Below are 21952 nucleotides of genomic sequence, written 5' to 3'. Positions count from 1 at the left end.
AAAAGTTATAAAATAATTTCTCGACTATAAGGTGTCGTGTGATTGAGTCATCTAACTATTAAAAGTTATAAAATTTATTCATATGTTTCGAACTCATCCTTTTTCGTTAAAAAAATTGACTGTAGTCTGAGTTAGACGTTAATATACTGATAGGGATATGATAAAATCTGATCAAGTCATCTCAAATGACTTTCATATCTCAATCAACATGTTAACATTTAGCTCGAACGACAGTTTTTTTTAACGAAAAATGATGAGTTTAAAACATATGAATAGTCATGTGACAATTTTCTAATTTTTAATAGTCAAAGAACTCGACAAAGTAACACCTTATAATTAATGAATTATTTTGTAACTTTTAATAGTTGGAATACTCAACAAAGAAATTCTTTATAGTTGGGAGCTCATTTGTATACTTTACCCTTAAAAATATGCAAAGAAAATATTCAGGCCCTATTTGAAGAATGGTTCAGGCCAACTTGTGGTTCGCACAACCTTAATAAAGTTTGTTGGTAATAAAGTTCTAGGTAAATCATATATTTAATATCTAAACTACCAGTTTTAATCTGATTTAGTACTAAACTTTTAGTTTCTTCAAAATTATATCTAAAGTTTAGTTAGATTTATATAGATATTCTTAGGCATAGTACCAATAATTTGTATGGGGTATCGATGCTATGAGGTCTTAATTTTGAAGCTTAAATTAGTATAGACATCCTGGGATGATATCGATACTTACCGATGTCATAGGATGATATCGATACTTAATGATCGAGTATCATAGATATAAGTATCAATACCATCGGTGGTGGAGATATGACTTTGGGTCTTGGTGGTGGGATATAGCTTTGGGTCTTGATTGATTGAGATTGGACAATAGTTGACAAATTGAGATTGGACAATAGTTGAGAAATTGAAATTAATATGATGTATTAACTCATATAATATAGAATACCTATAGAAGAGTAAAGTTATGAAAATGTCACCGTGGGACTAGTTGATTAAGAATGATGGCTTTAAGAGCTTAGAATGAGTATGTAATTATTTTTTTATTTTTTCTCTTTTTCTTAATATATTAGTTAAATTTAACGTTTTCTTGAAATAATGGAATACATTTAAGTCTTATAAAGGTTTAGTGCATTCGCCCTTACTTGACGATAGACGAGATCAAGAAATATTGTGATGTTATTGATGATGCACTTGAACACTATCTTGTTGACTATTGTTTAAAGTTTATGTCTATACCATCAGTTTGTGACTAAGGGAAGTACTAGACTTATACTGTTGAATTAATGAAGCTGATTGAACTTAAGCATGTCATGCCTTGGATTAATGAACTTAAATTGTTGTGTCTTCTTTTTTTGTTGATTGGCGACCGTACTAGTTTTGAAATTGATTGTTGGCTGTCAATATATTTTTCTATTTTTTTATTTTTATATTGCATCTTTATTTTATTTTATTTTTTAATAAGTTTACCTTTATGGCATGTTTTAATATGTCTTGATGGTACGTTTTTTCATCTCTTTGCACGTTTTCTATAGTTGTTTTTCATTTATTTTTTAAGAGTTGATTTGACATTATTACGATTGATCAATATGACGCTTATTTGCTATCATGTTGATATTCTCTACTTTGGACCCTCGGATTGGATTTAGATATTCAATTTGCGTTCGTGGATAGTTTTTTTTCATGTCGTTTGATTTTGATTTGTGGTTTTATTGGTGGCCTTGCAGTAGCTTGATTTCATTTTGTGATTCGTTTGTCGGTGCGATCAAATTTGTTTTGTATATATTCTTATTTGAGTTTTGATTGGATTTTCTAATCTTTCATCGTATGGTCCTTATGTGATATTAAGTTGTTAGTTTCGTGTCAATAATTTTAGAAAAATATCTTAATTATGTTTTTAATTTATGATTATTATTGTAAATCTTTATTATAATTCGAAATGTTTTATTTTCTAATAAAATTAATAATTTCTTTCAAAAAAGTATTTATAATATTATTCTGATATTATTTTTTATATTTTTAAATATTTATTCAATGAAAGATTGGAGATTTTATCTATATACGTCTCTGTCATCATTCGATTTCTTATTTTTCAGATAAAATACATATAATTATTTTAAGGGTCTTGTCACGTAAATAAATATTTGACCATGTACATTTTTTTAGTAACGATTGATAAAATGTATTTTCATCTTAAGTGTTATTGTCATAAATAATTAAAAGTAAGATAAAAGAAAATCTTCATAATTCCTAAGATAAAGTAATGAAATTCAAAGTAAAACAAAGACCGATGCCATGTCAGAAAAAGTGCAGATCCCCATATAAAATATTAGTATATCATATCATACCAATTCAATGTTCAATGTTCAAATGCAGTCCTTGTAACTGTGATGAATTTTTATGTAGGAGATGTATTGTGATCACCATCGTTGACAGTGCAATAATCACTCTATCTCAGAAAATAATTTATCCGTCACGCTATAAGAATCAATTTATTTTCAACCCCGTTTAATCGATTTTGGCCATTCTCTTCCCTGGAGGGCTGCAGGGGTAAAGACTAGACGAAAACTTAAAAAATTGTTGGAAATCTTCATCATATGGATGAAAAGCACCCATGGCAGAATCGCAGTTTATGGAAAAGAAAACAGTGAACACATATTAATTAATGGTTATAGACATACACTGAAAAGATAGAACTTTTCATTTCCCTTGACAAAAAGAACAAATGCAAATCCTGTACAGAACCGCTGACTGAAGAGGTCTGAAACTTCATCTATTAATAAAGTTTTCTCTTTCGACAGCACTCTGATTTATTTTTTCATAAAAAGAAGTTTGAAATTTCATGTAAAAGGAAGCTATCTGCTGTTGTCTTTCGAGGCAAAATCTGAGAGGACAAGTCAAGATCATGGATTTGATCTGTCACAAAAAAAATCCACTGTTTCATCTTTTGAAGAGCAAAATTGGATCTTTATTTTGATTCAAACCATGCTGATAAATGCTCTTGTTCATTTCTTTCACGTCAATCCAAGGCTGTCATTCATAGCGGATGAAAATGGGAATATCCCACGCCGGTGAAAAGACAATAATTCTCTTTACCAACCCTTCACAATTAAGAGTAATTTCTATCTTTCCACTGGCTGATATCATATGATATTTTAACCAAATTTATGAAAGAAGAGGATAAAAAAACAACATCCATTGAATGGGAAGATATTAAACACCCTTCATAAATGCAAAGCTTATCTAGTAGTAGTATTTCAGAACAAGTCCTCGTGGATAGGCATTTACCATAAGTTAATAAAACAAAGGATAAATGATGAATTAAGTTTACCTAGATTGAAAATTTGTTGATGGAAGGCAAAAAAAAAGATGGTTTCTTTGTTAATTTATTCAACTTGCCCAATGCTTCTTGTCTCATCGTCGCTGCCTGATCTTTGCGGTGGTTGGTCTTGTTGTGACTGAAGTAAAACCTGTGCTTGAAGTTGATGATGGTGGTAGCCTCCATGACAATGGTGATGGGCTTGTTTTGCTTGAATCTGATAAGGGTTTCCGAAGCTTCCCAGAGCCAATGAAGCTGGAGACATGGTGGCGGCTGCAGCAACCGGACCTGACCCTTCAAAACCATTGTTAAACCTCACAATCTCGTGTTGTTGCTCATATAACATCTCTTGTTGTTCCCTTGATGCTATTAACGCCGCCAATTGTTGCTGAGCCTTGAAAACCTGTTGCTGCTGTGTTTCTCTCATCACTAAATGACCCGAAGCCGCCGCTGTTACGGAAGCCGTGGGAATCCCCATCACCGGCATCATGTTGTGTTGCATAACAGCCGAGGAAGACGAAGAAGAAGAAGGGTTTTCGAGATGTTGCAAGTAGACCGGCGGTTGCAATATGGGAAGCATTGCTTGAGGGCCGATATAAGTAGCCAACTCTTTCTTGGCGTTGTTGAGATCGTGTTGCATTTGTTTGAGCTTCTGTTGGAGGATGGAGATGAGGCCGACGCAGCCGTAGACGGGGTCCCGGAGACGAGCCTCGGCTTCGTAGGCCAACGAGTTGACGGCGTCTTCACGTTGGGCGGTGTTCAGTTCGTTCAAAAGCTTGGCCACGTTGCTGGCGCCGAACACCTTATGAACGTTGGCGAATTTCTGAGGGTTGTCCGGTGGGAAATACGGCGCAAAGACGCATTCTTGGGTGCATTTCCGACGAAGGAACTTGCACGCCGCGCATGGAGAATTGGAAGATGACATCTTTTTTCAAGATCTTATGAGATCCAGAAAAAAAAAGAAGATGAATAGATCTACTAATAGAATAGTGAATTCACTTGTAAAACTGGATCCTTCATCTTTCAAACTTACAAAACAAAACCTTAAACGCAACGAGAAACAAATTACATTGTCATCTCTGGGCAGATCTTGTTCTCTCAAAAAGCTTCTGTTTGTTTTCTTTTTTCTCCCTCAGAAAAATCAAACAGATAGTGCTTTAACCTAACCCTAAAGACTAGGGACAACAGCTTCTTTTAAGATCAAAATCTGAGAATTTTTATTTTTTGTTGTTAAAAAGGAAAGCTACTCAAATTTTGTTTTCAATAAAAATGGGATATAAATAAAAATCAAAATGAAAAAAAGGAATAAATTTATTATCACCTTAAAGGGTTTGTCTTTTACCCTGGCCCTGAGCAACTATTGAATGCGTCTCTGAGTTACCTCTTTGTTCCTGTGCTGTCTCCCTCTAAATAAAAGATTGTACTAAGCTATGATTTTATGTGATGCCATTAGATTCATGTAATTATCCTTTTTAATTAATTGTTAATATCAATCAAATATCACAGTTTGAATAAACTTGATTTCTGTAGATATCTTTTATCATTTATATTTAAAAGTTGCCTTCTGCTTATTGTTTCTTATTTAGAATGTCAATTCTGATCTAATATTATCATTTAAAAGAAATTAATGGATTTTTTTATAAAGTTAAAGACATAATTTAATAGTAAGTATTATGAATTAATTTTATTTTTTTCATTTCATAAAAGTAATGCATTAAATAATAAAAAATCTTGTAAATACTTTCGGTGATACCAATAAAAAGGATCTTCAGATTAATTACTAGTATGAAATAATTGCATTTAATTGGAAATTTCAAGATAAGCCAATTACCATTTTTTTAAACAATTTTGGAAATGTTGTTTCATTCTGTAGAATTCTATGGACGGCATTTAATAATGGGAAATTGTTATAATTAACAACCTATAAGTTGTCTTTGACTTTTCTACGTAGACTCAATTTTATTTTCATCAATTATATATTTAGTTATTCAATTATCACTTTAATTTTAATTATTTAATTATTTTTTAAAAATTATAATTAATATTATATTTTAGTATCCGCATATACATGCTCATACATACCTTACAATAACATTACATATTACATAAATAACAAAACATAAGATGAGAATATATACATCACCGTTCTCCAATCACAGCGTCATTGGGAATTGACAGTTGTCTCTTACAAAAAGGGTGCGGTGGTAATTCCACAAGAATGAACCGCATCGTGTCTCGATTCTCTCATTAATACCGTCCACGCTTATTTATAGATTCAAGTAATGAAATTTCTGGTTTAAGAACAATCCCCATGCACGAGTCACGAAAGACGAGAAAAGAGCTTTCCATTGTCGATGGGTCAATGGGTGTTACCGTGCGAATCACTCAATGCTTTGGCATTTCGGGGGGCAGCAGCATCTGCCGATGACCACCGAGTGACTCAGTCTCAGGCGTCATCACCGACTCTCTGTTTTCATATTTGTTTCAACTGTTTTATCGTATTTATTTTTCTTCAAGACTTTTGCTTTACGCATTCATTGTATTGAAATGACTAAACCTCAACACACATTGCCTCAACTGTCTACTCAAACTCCATCCCCCTCTGCTACATCAGACCGTTACCCTATTCTTTCTTTTACTAAAAATATATCATAATTAATTTTAAGATAAACTACATAAATGATCATTAAGATAGTAAATTTATTTCTACTAATGTTTTGATGATAACTGATATTGTCTATTTTTAATAAATCGATCGCTTAACGTTAACATCAATTATTAAAATAATAAAATATTAATGTGACATGTTAATTCGATTTACATAACATTGTTTGACCATGTAGAACAACATTGATTTGGATGGAAAATCAACCACTATTAGGTGAAATGTTGAAATCCCATATATTAATAAAATATTCAAGGAGGAACAAGAATTGAAGTGAAATGAAGAGTTACTTGTAAAATAGGATTTGATTTTGAAATGGGTAAATTAAATTTTTCTTAAGGATTGAGGGTTTTTTTATATAATAAGTATTTAAAGTATATCACTTTTTTTATTTAAGTGCTTATAGTATTTTTTTTTATCAAAATAAGTATCTAAAGTTATCATTTTGGTCAAAATAGGTACTTAAAGTATTTTTTGGTCAAAATAGGTACGTAAAATATTCTATAATTAATGCAAGATGTCAACCTTTTTAGAACTTAGATGATTTTTTTTTTGAATAGTTTAGGTACCTATTTTGACATAAAATATTTTACTTACCTATTTTGATTAAAAAAATAACTTTAGATATTTATTTTGATCAGAAAATATTTTGAATACTTAAATGAAAAATAGAATATATTTTAGGTACTTATTTGTGATATAAGTTTTTTTTTAATGTAAATTGACGTCTTCTTTGTATAGGATAATCAAACACTGGTCAAAGTTGTTATCCCGTGTGGCCAAACAGTTTCATACAAGTTGATTTAACGTCACATTAACATTTCGTTATTTTAATAATAATTGTTAACAAAGAGTGTTTGATTTATTATAAATTGATAACGTCAGTGATTAAATTATTATTTTTGAAATATCAATAGAAAATAGAAAAACTTGAACTTTAATGACCATTTATGTAATTTATCCTTTATTTTATTAGATTTCTATTTCTTTGAATACAATATTGCTGCATTTTACATTGACCATAATAGATTACTTTTAAGATGTATATTTAAATTATTAATATTTTAAATTTTAATTAATTCATATAAGCAACCTTGTTCACAGGAGAAAAATCTATCCAGTTAATTCAGTTCCCAAAGACATTCAGGAACTCCAATTCAATTCTTAACCGACATAAACTAAACTGATTTAAAACTATTCATATTATAATTTAATCAAAACTTAATTAATATATATCATTTAAATAAATAAATTGATTATAAAAATAATTAAATAATATGTGTCATTTAATACCCTATTGGCTTGTTTAGTGCATTTTCCATTTCACTCCTTGATAAACATGGTGGAATGATATATCCCAATGTCATAGCTCATTTATTTTATCATTCAAATTATCAAACGTCGATTTAATTAATAATTTTAATTATTGAGAATAATAAAAGTTTTTCTAACAAATATAAATTACTAATTCTATTAAAAAAACTTAGATTATATTGAAAGTTTATAATCATAATTGTACACTAAATATATAATAAGAACATTTGTTTATGATTATTAACACAAAAATTAGACACTTAGATTGCACAATGACCATATAATAAACTCGAATAAATGATAGATACAAACATATTTGACCGTATCAGTAAACGAACTACAAAAGAGATCAAGTTAGTGAAAGACCACCGAAAAATAGAGACTCAAAATCGACAAATTCTTACCCGACATGACTCAACAACGTCAAATTTTCTTTAAAAAAAAGTTGGGTTCAAGTCAGGTCGATTCAAATTTTATAAAGGAGTTAGGTCGGGTCACATTCAAGTGGATAATGAAAAAGCTATCACTTGACTTGAGAGTAATAATGAATTTTCCTTAAATAAATTTATGAATAATTGTTATGATACTCCCCTCTTTATTATATTTTAATTAAATTCTTATTTTTTATCGGATCAAGTTAGGTAAGATCAGATTTATACATTAAAAGTTTAGGTCAGTCGGTATTGAATAAAGGATATATATTTTTAGATCAAATTGAATCGAGTAGAGAGTATATTTTTTGGGACTAAGCTAGTAACATTTATGTTATCTTTTTATATAATATCTTATTTTAGTTATCTTATATACGTGTTTATGTCATCTCTCAATTCATTTTATAATTTAATTAAATTTATGATATATTATCAACTTAAATCAATATTAGATTAATCTTATTTTTTATTTATTAGAAAATATTTATTCATACTTTTTCTAATTTTAATATAATTATTGGGATGGCCCCCCAACATCTCCACATTCTCTACCTTGACCCAAAGCAAAAATCCAAAAGGTTGAAAAAGAATGTCAACCCTAAAGAATAACCTCAAAACCCGCGGTATTGTCATTGTCACTCTCATGTAATGCAGCCCCTCCAACCCAAAGTTTTGATTTTTTGTTTTATTAGAAAATCTTTATCTGACGGTTCCAGTTCTTAGCACAAAAAAAAAAAAAAACTTCCTTTTCTTTCCTATGGCTTTTTGTTTTTGGTTGGAGCACAGAGTTTTAGAGAGAGGAGGAAAAATAGTGAACCCAAAGTGTTATTTGGACATAAGTATAGGAGGAGAAGTAGAAGGAAGGCTAATAGTGGAGTTATACAAGGATGTTGTCCCTAAAACTGCTGAAAATTTCAGGGTTTTGTGTACTGGCGAGAATGGCATTGGTCCCGACACTTCCGCTCCCCTGCATTATAAGGTTCATCCTCTTCTTCTTCATGGAATGTTAAAATAGTGTTCACATCTTTTTTATTTTGTAGTGATTAAATGTTTTTGTTTCACATTGTGTATTATGTGATATTGTGATTTAATATTGCGTTTGAATATATGTGTAGATTCCATGCGAATGGTATGACGAATACATAATGATTTTACAGGGTGTTCGATTTCACCGAGTTATCAGGGGTTCTATGATGCAAGGTGGGGATATATCAGCTGGTGATGGAACTGGGGGAGAATCCATTTATGGCTTGAAATTCGAGGATGAGAACTTCGAGTTAAAACATGAACGGAAAGGGATGTTATAAATGGCTAAAACGGGGCCTAACACCAATGGATCTCAATTCTTTATCACCACTAACCGAATGTCTCGTCTCAATGGAAAGCTTGTTGTTTTTGGGAAGATTATTAAAGGAGTGGGTGTTCTTCGTTCTATCGACCATGTTGCTACCGAGGATGGTACTAATTGCCCCACTCAAGAGGTTGTAATTGTTGATTGTGGAGAAATTCCTGAGGGGGCAGATGATGGCGTATGTAACTTCTTTAAGGATGGTGATCCTTATCCTGATTGGCCTGCTGACCTTGACAAAAAACCAGATGAATTTTCTTGGTGGATGGAGGCAGTAGACTCTATCAAAGCTTTCGGAAATGAGCAATTCAAGGTATTCGATATGATTATACGGTTTTCCATCATGTTTTTGATTATGAATGCGTAATGGTGGCATACTTTCTGGACATCTTTTGTTTGGAACTCTGATATTGTTTTGCCTCTTATAGAAACAAGATTATAAGATTGCTCTTCGAAAATATTGCAAGGCTTTGCGTTACTCGGATGTTTGCTGGGAGCTGCAGGGCATTGATGGAGGTGCATGATTTAGTTCCTTTCTTTGATGACCGAGATGTTATTACTACTAATGACATGAATCTCATGCTTTTTTTCTTTTCATCTCTAATTTATCATTGCATAGGGAAATGCTCGGCTCTGCGGAAGATCAAGTCTCAGATATATACGAATTGTTCTGTAAGATTTTGACTTCCTTGAAAATGTTAGGTCCTAGAAACTGCATGCTCAACCAAGTTGTCTGTTTCAGGCCTGCAACTTGAAACTTGGCGACTTAAAAGGGGCATTGTTGGAGGCCGACTTTGCAATTCGTGACGGTGGAGATAATGTGAAAGCTTTCTTGCGGCAAGGCCAGGTCGGTGCTTACTATATGCCTGACATTCAAAGACAAGTTCATTCATTCCTTGAAACTGCATGCTTTTGCTTTTCACCTATTTCAGGCATACATGAGACTTAAGGATATAGATACTGCAGTTGAGAGCTTTAAAAAGGCATTGAACTTAGAGCCTAATAATGGTCAGTGCAATCTCGTTCCTTCCATATTACTGCTACAAGGATCGAAAGGAAGTCGTTAGGCTTGCTAGATTTTCACATTTGGTTAATGTAATTGGCCTCATGGCCTAAACTCCATATGGTCTTCAGGCTGATTTTCTTTTCTTAATAAGTTTTCAGTACCATTCTTGGTGTTAGTTCATCAACTTTGCTCAATTACATACTTTTAGTATAACTCTGTGATCATCTTATACCGTATTTTCCACCCTTCAGGTGGAATAAAGAAAGAGTTTGCAGCTGCAAGGAAGAAGGTTAATAATCATCGCCGTTTCCTTTATCAAACACGTTAAATGTTTAATGCTTTCCTCCCTGCCTTTCCTTTAACTTGTAAAACTACTGCAGATTGCCGATCGAAGAGACCGGGAGAACAGGTATACTCTAGAATGTTTCAATAGATCTTTAGCAAAACCTATGCATAGTTTCTTTTTTCTGTCCATATTTTGTTTGGCTTGAGGGAAAATCAGGTATTCATTTTTGTTCAACTTTTGCCATGGATGTGAGCATGCTTTTCGACTGCAACGTCTTATCGGTTTTTCCCCACCATGCAGGCTTCGGCTTCAGCAAAAACTTGCCAGATTTTGTTCAAATTGAAGGTTTAAATATGTGAAGGGAATCTGTATTGTTTTATGATTGAATTTTTGAAATTACTTAACACTGTTGATCGAAGAGACCTATAGAAAGAGGCATATACTCATATCTGACACACAATCAAGCCTTGTAATTCACTCTTAAGATTCCCCCCCCCCCCCAAAATAATTTGTAGGACCAAGAACAACAGAATAACTCCAGCTTATTGAATCACACAAACAAGTGAAGATCTAAATCGATCTTAAATTTATTTGACACCCCAAAAGGAAAGGCACTTATCGGAGCAATAACTCCAACTTATTGAATCACACATACAAGTGAAGATCTAAATCGATCTTACATTTATTTGACACCCCAAACGGAAAGGCACTTGTCGGAGCAAAGCATTACATTAAAATCAAGCCCATTTAAGAAGAAGGCCTGAGCTTTCTTTGATCGGAGAGCTTCTTAGCGAAGATGGCAAGGGCTTCTTCATTGGTGGATTCCCCTTCAACTTCTTCATACATTCCGGTTTCCCAATTGATTCTCGAGACTCGTTTCTTCAATAACTTATTCCCAATGTCTATAAGGTTGTTCATATTCTCACATGATGCATTGTCCGACGATATCGTATCACCCGTCAGCCCGTTTTCCTGAATACGGAGATAGTTTTCGATGGACTGGACCGATTGGAATTGAGCAGCGATAGTGAAGTCGACCATGTCGGAGGTTCCACTGCCAAGACATTCAAGCAATGGACTGCTATTGAGATTGTGAAAGAGCCAATCGAACACTCCCCATTGGGACACCATAGATGCATTATATTTCTCTTCGAACTTGGCTGCACCAGTGCCAAGTGACAGCACTAGCATCCTACTACCATCCATCGTTTCACTCTTTTGCTTGAACGTCTCCATGGAAATGCTGTTCATAGCTATCAATGTCTGTAAATCATGATTCGAAACATTAGAAAAATTCTTCATACATACACATGAATATATACATACAATTATGAGACAGAGGAAAGAAATGATGTGCATACAGGATTAGCAGCAGCAACTCCGCCATCGATAAGATCATACGTTACGGTATTTCCTTTGGCATCCTTGGTTTCGAAGTAGTATGCCGGAAAATATATCGGAGCAGCGGAGGTGCTGTTGCAGACATCAGCTAACCCAGCATTGTTCGAAACATCTGACTTGGCCTGTAAGAAAAGAATACGTTATATGCATTTCAATTCTCCTTTCAAAAGGAATGCGAAAACTGGATAACCGAATCTATACATTCTTGGTTGTGAAGACCACTGCATGCATGTACTTGACGTCGAAAGTTGGGATAACCAGATTCGTCAGTGTGTCTTTGAGACTCATGTCTTTTAATAAGTCCTTTGTCAATTTTCTTAGGTAATCTCCATCGTACTTTGGTCCAAGGGGTATTATAGATTTTTCCACTGAATCCTCGAATTTAAGACGACTAAAGAATAAAAAAGAAAAAAAGGACTGTTAAAATATATTCTGCTCAAAGAAAGTAACTAATAGAAGGCATTAGAAATAACCCCTCATTGGAGAAAATCTTGGGGCCATGCTTCAGATAGAAATCGTTGATATCTTTTGCTGCAATTAAGGGTCGGCCTTGATCGATTGGAGCAGCAAGCATGGTGGCTATCAGACCACCTGTGCTTGCTCCGGCAATGACGTCGAAATAATCTGCTAGTATTGCATCCGCTCCATCCAATTCCTACCAAAACATAAACCATTTGTAAGCTAATGTTTTCCGGGATCTATAGTATTAAATTACGGCCGCATCGTAACATATTTCAAGATTACCTGAAGCTTGGTTTCGAGGGAAGCAAGGATAGTGCCAGGGATAAGGCCTCGAATGCCACCTCCGTCGATACTCAGCACCGTTAACATCTTCCTCTGGGCAGCCATTTTTGGTTTTGATTCCGAATTCGTAATCTGTGTGTTTAAGTTGATTATGAGAAGAATTCGAGTATCAAACACCCTATTTGTAATGAATTCCTTTCATGTGCATACACTGAAAAACCAAGCATGCAAACCGTGCTTAAAATGTTCTTGAACCTTATCTGAAAACTTTCCATAGTTGCTTTGGCCGATAGCTTAATTTTTTAAAATATTTTGGATTACATATTTATCTTATTTTGGAGGTTTGCGTTTGTATTTTTTAAGAAAACGAACCATAATTGGCCGAAAGGGCACCATATGCAAAGCATGCTTAAAATGTTCTCGAACCTTATCTGAAAACTTTCCATAATTGCTTTGGCTGATAGCTTTATTTTTTTAAATATTTTGGAGGTTTGCTTTTGTATTTTTCAAGAAAACGAATCATAATTGGCCGAAAGGGCACCACATGCAAACCATGCTTAAAATGTTTCAGCCATTCTTATTTTTTAATCATTTTAAAAATTAAGCCCACTTGTGGTTTCTTGTTTTTATTGTTCGTGCATGGCCTTATTTTTTCTGCCGGCCAAAGCTTATTTTTGTTTTATTATTTTAATAATCTAAGGTGATTACGTAATAATTTATGTTCTAAATACTCTCGACCATTTAATAATGAACGCTTAATCATCTTGCTATAGCCGCTGGTGCTCAAACCCGTAACATCTAGGAATAACAACAATTCATTTAACAACTTATGTAAGTTGATTTTTGCGCTGGCCATGACTTAAAAAATTGTTAAACTATGCATTTTTTTTACCCTTCTTAAAATATCAAATTGTTATTATTTATTAAACTAAAAATAACGATAAAACTCAGAATAATTTCAAAATAATAGTTTAAAAACTTATTTTAACTAACAAATAATTTAAGATTTAACGCAAGATAATATAATTTAATAATTTTTTATTTTAAACAAATGTAAAAAGATTAAAATAATTATAAAAGTAGATCGAATGTTTAATAAGTGTAAGGTCAAATTGGTTATAAAATATTATACATGAAAGGGATGTACCATCTATTACCAAAATGATTCTATTATTAAAAATAATTTCGACCAAGTTATTTAGAATTCATAAAATATTTAAAAAAAATCTAATTTTTTATAATTTCTTAATCATTAATATATAATTTTTTAATAATTAATTTATATCAATATTTTAAATATTTATTATAACATAATCTGTATTTTATTTATAACTTTTTTTTGGTAAAATGATATAAATTCATAGGATCGAATCATGTAGAAAAATATTTTTACATACTTCATTAAAAATTTCTAAACTTAATCAGAAGAAAAGAATACATGTGATAATATCAAAAGAAAAAACTACAAACCAAAAACAGCCACAAGATTAATTTTTTACAACTTTGATCTTTTGTTTCTAAACACTCACACGGATGAAATCATTAAATTCCACACCCATAAAATATTAGAATTTGCACGTCATTTCGTAAATTTCCACACATATTTTATGTCACTAGGTTAATAAATGAACAAAATTTGAACAAGTATATTCATGAATTTAATTCATATTTTTTAGATATAAAATATTAATAATCACATTATAAATAAATGAAGTAACCAAAAAATTATGTACCTTATATAGGAAATTAAGTATCAATTTTAAAAATTTTATTAAATGGTAAAAGAGAATATTTTGAACATTATTAAAAAATCAACTTTAAATAAAATAAATATATAGATAAACCGACATGTAAGTCTAATAAATAAAATACATCTTAATCCAAATCCATTCATTTAATATATTTTTTATACATATTTATTTAATTTAATAAACACACACATATATATATAAACAATTTATCAAACACTTGTAATCCAATGTGTATATCTGAAAAAAGAAAGGTTCATTCAGTTTGCAATTTTGAATAATGAGATATATATATTTAATCAAGAACATCAAACACAAATGGTCCCTCGACTATAGGATATTGTTTTATTAAATCTCTTAGCTATTAAAAATTATAAAATGGCCTCCGACTATATAATGTTATTTTGTTATGTCCCTCGACTATTAAAAGTTACAAAATGATCAACTGACTATTCATTATCTTACAAACTTGTCCTTTTCCATTTAAAAATGACGGTTGTCTAAGTTGGACGTTAACATAATGACTGAGATATGATAGTAGTTGAGATATTCTATGATCATATTTTATCATACACAATCAGCATGTTAACGTTCAGCTTAGAATACTGTCAATTTTTAACGAAAAATGACAAGCTTGGAACATAATTAATAGTTAAGTGATCATTTTGTAACTTTTAATAATAGAGACTCAACAAAGTAACACTCTATAGTTGGAATACTATTTTATAACTTTTAAGAATCGAGAGACTTAATATAGCAATACCCTATAGTCAGGGGACCATTTATGTACTTTGCCCTATATTATATAAAGTAAGTAGGCCAAATAAATGGGGGAAAACTCCTGCAGAAGTCTGTAATTTTGACAAGTGTGCAGTTATTGGGATGAAATTAGAAGGAAAAAAATATTTGAGGTAGTTTAAAAGATAATGAAGATATAAATAGTATTTAAACTAAAAAATATAGGTTAGATTTAATTATTTAATATGAAAGTTGACATTAATTTAATAAATATTAAAAAATAAAGCGACGCTTGTCGTCGCCTGAGAGATTAGAACTCTCGCGGGAAACACTCGGCCAAAGCGACGCTTGTGCACTATTTTCAAATTTTATTTCAATATATAGAGGTGGAGTAAGTATCTTCTGCCAACAGTGATAGGTCATCTACGTTGTCGTTAGGATGATGAGTCACACGTACATTGGTTTTAGGGGATCTGAGTTCCCCTTTCTGTAATAAAAACAAGTTCAATTATTATGCCCAAATTCAAACTTTACGAGTGATTAAGTTTGATTTTAATTTTAAAAAAATTATGTCAAAAAATCAATTTTTTAGGTTTAAAAATACTTTAAATATGAAAAGATGACTCGGATATAAAATTAAGAATTAAATAACTAATGAATTAATGCGCAAAAAATAATATCTTCGTAAACGTGATGTATTAGGGAAACATGCACACCCTAAGAATATTCATGAAGGATTAAAGTGTACTAAATGAAGGTTCACCAAAGAAGATTGTGTGCAAATCGGTGCAGAAATGTTTATACATTTAATACTTAGGTCATCTCATATTTTGCTCTAAGTGTTTTATCATTTTCTTAATTTTTTTCATGACTTTTTAATGCTTTTTTTTGTTGTCGTCGTTGAAGATAATCACGTTTTTATTTCTTTTTATATTTTTACATGTCATTGTTGTTATTTGTGTGTATGATGACTAATAAGAAGATTAATTTTCGGAATCATGGGATTCTTTAACTTTTTCATGCGTGATCGATTCTCGAATCTATTTTTATTTATAGTGCTAAATACAAATCAAACTTGAAAGTATTCAATCGCATCAAACTCATCAAACTCGAAATAATTAATGACGATTCCATCTCTCGACAAGTTTTAAAATACTCAAGATTTTTTTTGACGGCACAAAAGGGTTGATCATCTCTCACGAGGTGGGAAATTGGTCTTCATCTAGTCCATTCATCCTCCAAGCTTTATCGGCATATCGGATGAGTTACGGGTTTTTTGTTAGTTACTTCATTTTTGTGGGATTTGAGTTTTAGGCACGGGTTCTTGTTTCTGGGGACTGTTAGTATTGGTGTCTGTAGGATGTATTAAGAAAGGTGGTAATGGTAAAATTAAGGATCACGACTAGGGTTTTTATAGAATTATAATTAAAATATTTTAAAGTATAATATTGATATATTATCTAAAATTAAAGATTTGAATTAAAAATTATTTTTATAGTGTGTCACGCCACTAATTAGAATGTGAGTTCACATCTCAAAATTAATCGATAACATGATAATTGAAAATTGAGTGGCCCAAATGAGAAGGAAATAAAATCAAAGTGATCCCTTCTATAATTTACGCATATTATCACCATCATCGTCATCATTATTATTATTTTCCATCTGAAATCTCCCGACCATTGGTTTACGTTGGATTGAATGGACGGTGATGAATCCGGGGAAAGCATTAGTGAATTGCACAGCAGCCCCACCACCGCAGCTCAGAAAACCATTCATTTTATTTATTTATTTTTTGTTTAGAATTGGGTTCCTTTTGTTACAAGTATAACTACAGGAGATCATGAATTATTATTTTTTTGCTTTCGTTTATCACAAAAAGAAAAATTAAAATAGGTGCTTAACGTAGCAGGTTTACACGGTATTTTATGGGTTTTATATTGTGAATAATTGAAATTTTTTAACTTAATGAAGCATTAACGAGAATCAAACAAATTCTAAAATTAGTGTTTTGATTAAAGAAACCTTTTAATGTTTATCTTTTAATTCCAAAATAAATCTTGAAAATACGTTTTATTTAAGAAAAATATTTCACATTTGGGTTAAAATATCCGCAAACTCACAAGATTTTGACCGGTTCGGATATTCACGTTACATCTACACATGCACAAATCCAACAATTAGATTCACATTTCCCTTGACAACCATGCCGGTAAAAGTTCCAGAATTATCGAATTTTTCCAACACCTCTAAGGGATCCAACCATTCTGTTAAAGCATCAATAACAAAACTTAAGTAAATGTGATTAAATCCAAAATAAAAAACAAACCCGAACTAAACTGATCTTGCTTAGCTGTGGCATGTATCATATCAAAATAAAAACATATGGGAACAAGAATTAACTTATTTGTAGGAAAAAATGATTAAAAATAAAAAATTCGATATTATATTTTAAATTGATGAAAAAATTAGTGGTAAAATTGGTTCAAATATTAAAGTTTAATGGTATTCCATAGAAATACAAAATTTGAAATTATGGACCGTATTGGGCTTGTTTGGTGAATAACTTGGGTATAAGTATATAATAGCCTTGTCTATTGGATTGATCCAATTTAACAACGTGGGTGAATTATTTTTTTCTACTTACCCTTTAAAAGCCGGCAGGTGCATTAGGTTAAATGAGCAAAAGGAGAAGACGATGAAGCATATGAGATGTACCCCCACGGCCCCACGAATTGGACCACACCCTTTTAAAGTGCAAACAAGGTGAGCTATCTGTTCAATTTCACACTCAAAAATTTAAATAGTTAATAAATCTTAATCTTTTTAATATTTAATCCTAACTTTGTCTAAATTTATAACATATATATAATGTATCATTTAATTTTATATCATATTTTAAAATAACATAATACAATATACATATTTGTATATTGCCTACGATTGCTGATTTTAATCAAACATAAAGTTAGCAAAACCTTTACTTAACACCCAAAAGACATCACAAGTATAAAACGGGCAAGTATTTCAATCAAGGGACATTTACTCAGCAATAGGTACTAGTTGAAATATATGTGAAAGAGTTTGGATGGATGTTGATGTATGGTTAACAATCCCACGACACTTGAAGCAAGAAACGCAGAGCATTTCTTGGGTGGTGGTCCATATGTATGCTTAGTTTATACATGACCCACGTGAGATATATATGCATGCATGTTTTCAAATCTCAAATGGAATCATTCATCATAGTGTGAAAAGATATATCATTATCATTGTCCACGGGTCAGCATTCATTTCTTCGTTACCGAACTGTTAGGCCTTTACGGCCCTTACTTAAATTTCTTCATTTATTCATATTTTCGTATTCATTCTTTTGGGGGAAAATGAATATGCACATTTAAGTGAAACAATAATATTTAACTTGTAGAGTAATTTAGAGATAAAAATGAGTCTTCTTCCAGAGGATTTAGATTTTAATGATTGTCTCTATAGTAGTGACGGATCTAAAAATTTAAAGATGAGGGTCAAAATTTTAATATTTTTCTCTTAAAAATAATAGGTATGTAAAAAAATTTATTTTTTTCTTTTTCTCTTAATACATTAAGTTAAATTTAACTATTTTTACAAAATAACGAGGATACACTTGACCCCCTATAAAAGTTTAGTGCATCTACCCCTAGTCTATAAGATGTTTGTATGTTGTCGATAGACTAAAAAAATTCGAGGAGATATTACTTTTCTAATCATATCATATTATTTTTTAAAAATAAGATAATAATATTTAAATTGATCTATTTTTTAATATTAAGTAAAAATATTTAATAAAATATAATAATTTTATTAGTTTAAAGTGATTATAAGATAATATTTATTTAAAAAAAAGTTATCCGACAACACATCCTTATCCTGATTCTGTAATGAATCCAAATCATTTAACAATGATTTTTACTAATGAAGTCGCAATAATATATTTACAAAGTATAATTGGATAATAACTAAATCAAAATAAAGGGAATTTGACAAAATGAATAAAATATTACGCCGTCAAATGTTCCCGTTACAGATTCTGTTATATGGACCACCATCAGTTCATCACCTCTTTAAAACAGAAAACAAATCCTCACCGTTCAATTGTTTCCCTCTCTCTCGTCATCATCGTAAAACTAACAAAACCAGAAAACGAATGCTCAAAACCCAAAAAAGGAAAAAAAATAATTCTCTCAGAAAAGGAAAGAAAAAAAAGAACCATTCAAACTCGTTACAGTCGGAGGAATTGCAGTTATGGAGGTAGCTGACGTCGCAATCCGAATACCAGACACGGTGCCGGTGCCGGTGTCATGTTCTTCAAGCAATATCGGCTCTTGCGAGAAAAGAAATATTGAATTGCCAGATCTGGAGGTGAAGTTTGAAATTTTTGTTAAAGAAACGATAAATTCTCGGAATTTCAGTTTCTCGAGCTTTAATTGATGTTATTAAATTGAAGAATTTTTTAATTTTGTTTCCTAGGATGAGAGCATTGAAGATGAAACATCCACGCATTTCAGCAGCAGAGAAAGGTTGGTGAAATTGAACTTACTAATAAATTTATTTATGTTGATATTTCTCTCTTGAAATCAAATTTTAAATTCCCTTTCTTACGTTCTAAAAATTGAATTCTCTTTCTTTATATACTCCTCTCAAATTCTTGTTTTCTTCGTCTCCATCGTGAACTGAGGCAGGAGAGAAACGATGACGTCGGCAGAAGCAGAAGACATGGATTCAAGGTGGACGCCATCAGAGCGGAGATCAACGGTGGTGAAGATGCCAACCGAATATGTACTGGAAGAATTCTTCTCTGTTGCCGAGGAAAAACTTCAGAATCACTTTGCTGAAAAGTACGTTCACATTAGTTTTTTTTTTCTCCCTTTCCTTGTATTACATTTTCTCGGGAACCAAACAGTAATTTCAAACTAAGTAAGAGGGAATTTGTTTGGCTTGACTACTTTTAGGTACAACTACGACATTTTCAAGGATGAACCATTGGAAGGGCGCTACGAATGGATTCGATTAAAGCCATGAAGAAAATCCAACTCACGCCATCTCAGTTAGAAAAATCTATAAAAAAAAATCTAAAATTGCTAATATAAAAATCCTGTTGGAATATAATAATGGGTGGGTTTGTGGAAATCCGGAGCCACCAAAATTTGTCAGTTTCAACTGCTAGAATGTCTGCTGCTTCTTCCTCATCTCTGGTATGCTCACTGCTTCTCTTTATTAGTCAGTTGTAATAATTTTTCTTTTCCTTTTAGGGTATAATTGTATTTTGATAAAGAAAATGCTGTAGCAGCTTCTCTCTTTCTGCTACACTTGTTGCTTCTAATTGAGTAGTATTTATCTCTTTCTAATATACATTTTATTGAATTCTTTTTAAACGTGTAACTTAAGATACAATCTACTAAGGGACGTTAATGGTAAAAAAATAATTTTTAAAGAATTCAGGTTCGAATAACTACGCTTTCGGGACGTATCCATTATCAAAGATCGAAAAAAAATCTAAACAAATACTACTTTAGTGGTGAAGGAATGAATATTATTCCTTAAGGCCTTGAGTTCGAGCACCAGAAATATCAGGGATTACGAGGGTTCAATAGAAAATGATTGAGAAATATATTTAAACAGATATTACCTTATACTTATCTCATATTGTTGAAATGTCAAAGCTTGAAAAATTGGTTCAAGTTAGGCACCTAATATTACAATGTCAAAATTAGGTGCAACAATGTCAAAATTAGGTGCAATAATGTTTGAAAATTAAATAGGTAAATTATAAACTTTAGTCACTAAACTTTAGGGTATTTACAAATTAGTCCTTAAAGCTTCAACTATAAATACCCTAGCTCATTTAGCTTCAAAACCATCCCAAAGCATTATAGCTTTCTTCCAATACTAGAGAGATTTTAGAGAGTTTCTTGAGAGTTGTTTTCTCTTTTTTATCTAGAGAGAATTATCATTGTTTTCTCCATGGTAGATTGAGAGAGGTTGTAATTCCTATTTTCTCATAGTGAAATTCTTCTACCGTTGCCCGTGGTTTTTACCCTAAATTTTTAGGGGTTTTCCACGTAAATTTTGTGTCTCTTTTATCTTCATTTTTATTTTCTCAAATTATCAGTTGCGATTTTGCTCTATCCGATAGCCGTCTTCCGCAACAATTGGTATCAGAGCTAGATTAGAGTGTGTAATATCTGCTTATTGTCTTTGTGGTTGCCACCAAAAGGTGGATCCTCCAACATAAGAAAGTAAGAAGTTATTACCCATTCTTTGAAGGTTCCAGATAACTATTCACGATAGTGAAATAGTGGGAGCTATCCGTAAACGAAGCAATGGTAACGAAATTTGATATTGAAAAGTTTAATGGGAGAAATTTCTCATTGCGAAAATTGAAGATGAAGGCCATCCTAAGGAAAGACGGGTGTCTAGCGGCTATCAATGAAAGGCCAGTGGATTTCGCATATGACATCAAATGGAACGAGATGGACGGGAATGCTATGACAAACTTTCATCTAGCATTAGCAGATGAAGTATTGTCAAGCATCGAGGAGAAGAAGACAACTAAGGAGATATGGGATCATCTCATCAAATTATACGAGGCCACATCGCTGCACAATAAAAATTTTCTTAAGAGGAAATTGTACACTCTCCGTATGCCATAATCTACTTCAGTGACGGAGCACTTAAATACACTGAACACCTTATTTTCTCAACTTACATCCTTAAGCTGTAAAATAGGAGAACAAGAACGTGTTGAACTTCTACTTCAAAGTCTACCGGATTCATACGATCAACTCATCATCAACTTGACAAACAATAATGTCACCAGTCTAGTCTTCGATGACGTTGCAGCTGTTGTTCTACAAGAAGAAAATCGATGCAAGAACAAGGAAGACAGACAAGTAAATCTGCAACAAGC

General features: G+C 31.8%; 5 protein-coding genes across 5 annotated transcripts; 3 read left to right on the top strand and 2 right to left on the bottom strand.

Annotated features, from left to right (window-relative positions):
• Positions 1-3383: 3383 nt before the first annotated feature.
• LOC120169508 (LOB domain-containing protein 36-like) lies at positions 3384-4280 on the bottom strand. Its single transcript, XM_039177637.1, has one exon. The coding sequence runs from the start codon at positions 4248-4250 to the stop codon at positions 3393-3395; it is 858 nt and encodes a 285-aa protein (XP_039033568.1). The 5' UTR covers positions 4251-4280; the 3' UTR covers positions 3384-3392.
• Positions 4281-8324: 4044 nt separating this feature from the next.
• On the top strand, positions 8325-9042 carry LOC120169816 (peptidyl-prolyl cis-trans isomerase CYP40-like). Its single transcript, XM_039177918.1, has 3 exons — positions 8325-8380; positions 8522-8714; positions 8851-9042. Exons 1-3 carry the CDS (start codon positions 8325-8327, stop codon positions 9040-9042), a joined length of 441 nt encoding a protein of 146 aa, XP_039033849.1.
• On the top strand, positions 8894-9793 carry LOC120169492 (peptidyl-prolyl cis-trans isomerase CYP40-like). Its single transcript, XM_039177621.1, has 3 exons — positions 8894-9396; positions 9512-9599; positions 9703-9793. The coding sequence occupies exons 1-3, from the start codon at positions 9043-9045 to the stop codon at positions 9765-9767; spliced, it is 507 nt and encodes a 168-aa protein (XP_039033552.1). The 5' UTR covers positions 8894-9042; the 3' UTR covers positions 9768-9793.
• Positions 9794-10967: 1174 nt separating this feature from the next.
• LOC120169500 (patatin-like protein 2) lies at positions 10968-12657 on the bottom strand. Its single transcript, XM_039177628.1, has 5 exons — positions 12521-12657; positions 12250-12431; positions 11978-12167; positions 11737-11898; positions 10968-11638 (listed from the first exon to the last, which is right to left on the bottom strand). The coding sequence occupies exons 1-5, from the start codon at positions 12623-12625 to the stop codon at positions 11123-11125; spliced, it is 1155 nt and encodes a 384-aa protein (XP_039033559.1). The 5' UTR covers positions 12626-12657; the 3' UTR covers positions 10968-11122.
• A 6480-nt stretch (positions 12658-19137) lies between these two features.
• LOC120169680 (cyclin-dependent kinase inhibitor 7-like) lies at positions 19138-20278 on the top strand. The gene is made up of 4 exons (XM_039177793.1): positions 19138-19404; positions 19513-19562; positions 19725-19880; positions 19995-20278. Exons 1-4 carry the CDS (start codon positions 19288-19290, stop codon positions 20062-20064), a joined length of 393 nt encoding a protein of 130 aa, XP_039033724.1. The 5' UTR covers positions 19138-19287; the 3' UTR covers positions 20065-20278.
• Positions 20279-21952: the final 1674 nt, after the last annotated feature.

Source organism: Hibiscus syriacus, unplaced genomic scaffold (genome assembly GCF_006381635.1).
Source record: "Hibiscus syriacus cultivar Baekdansim isolate YM2019G1 unplaced genomic scaffold, ASM638163v2 tig00111769_pilon, whole genome shotgun sequence".
Classification (NCBI taxonomy): domain Eukaryota; kingdom Viridiplantae; phylum Streptophyta; class Magnoliopsida; order Malvales; family Malvaceae; genus Hibiscus; species Hibiscus syriacus.
This window is presented reverse-complemented; position numbering and strand designations above follow the sequence as displayed.

Coding starts and splice junctions, on each gene's coding strand:
- LOC120169508 (XM_039177637.1), bottom strand. CDS start 4,250: ATGTCATCTTCCAATTCTCCATGCGCGGCGTGCAAGTTCCTTCGTCGG.
- LOC120169816 (XM_039177918.1), top strand. CDS start 8,325: ATGTCAACCCTAAAGAATAACCTCAAAACCCGCGGTATTGTCATTGTC. Junction 8,381..8,521: donor ATTGTCATTGTCACTCTCAT/GTAATGCAGCCC, acceptor GTTGGAGCACAG/AGTTTTAGAGAGAGGAGGAA. Junction 8,715..8,850: donor CCGCTCCCCTGCATTATAAG/GTTCATCCTCTT, acceptor ATATATGTGTAG/ATTCCATGCGAATGGTATGA.
- LOC120169492 (XM_039177621.1), top strand. CDS start 9,043: ATGGCTAAAACGGGGCCTAACACCAATGGATCTCAATTCTTTATCACC. Junction 9,397..9,511: donor TCGGAAATGAGCAATTCAAG/GTATTCGATATG, acceptor TGCCTCTTATAG/AAACAAGATTATAAGATTGC. Junction 9,600..9,702: donor GCTGCAGGGCATTGATGGAG/GTGCATGATTTA, acceptor ATCATTGCATAG/GGAAATGCTCGGCTCTGCGG.
- LOC120169500 (XM_039177628.1), bottom strand. CDS start 12,625: ATGGCTGCCCAGAGGAAGATGTTAACGGTGCTGAGTATCGACGGAGGT. Junction 12,432..12,520: donor CCCTCGAAACCAAGCTTCAG/GTAATCTTGAAA, acceptor ATGTTTTGGTAG/GAATTGGATGGAGCGGATGC. Junction 11,639..11,736: donor GAGTTGCTGCTGCTAATCCT/GTATGCACATCA, acceptor CATGATTTACAG/ACATTGATAGCTATGAACAG.
- LOC120169680 (XM_039177793.1), top strand. CDS start 19,288: ATGGAGGTAGCTGACGTCGCAATCCGAATACCAGACACGGTGCCGGTG. Junction 19,563..19,724: donor CATTTCAGCAGCAGAGAAAG/GTTGGTGAAATT, acceptor GAACTGAGGCAG/GAGAGAAACGATGACGTCGG. Junction 19,881..19,994: donor CAGAATCACTTTGCTGAAAA/GTACGTTCACAT, acceptor GACTACTTTTAG/GTACAACTACGACATTTTCA.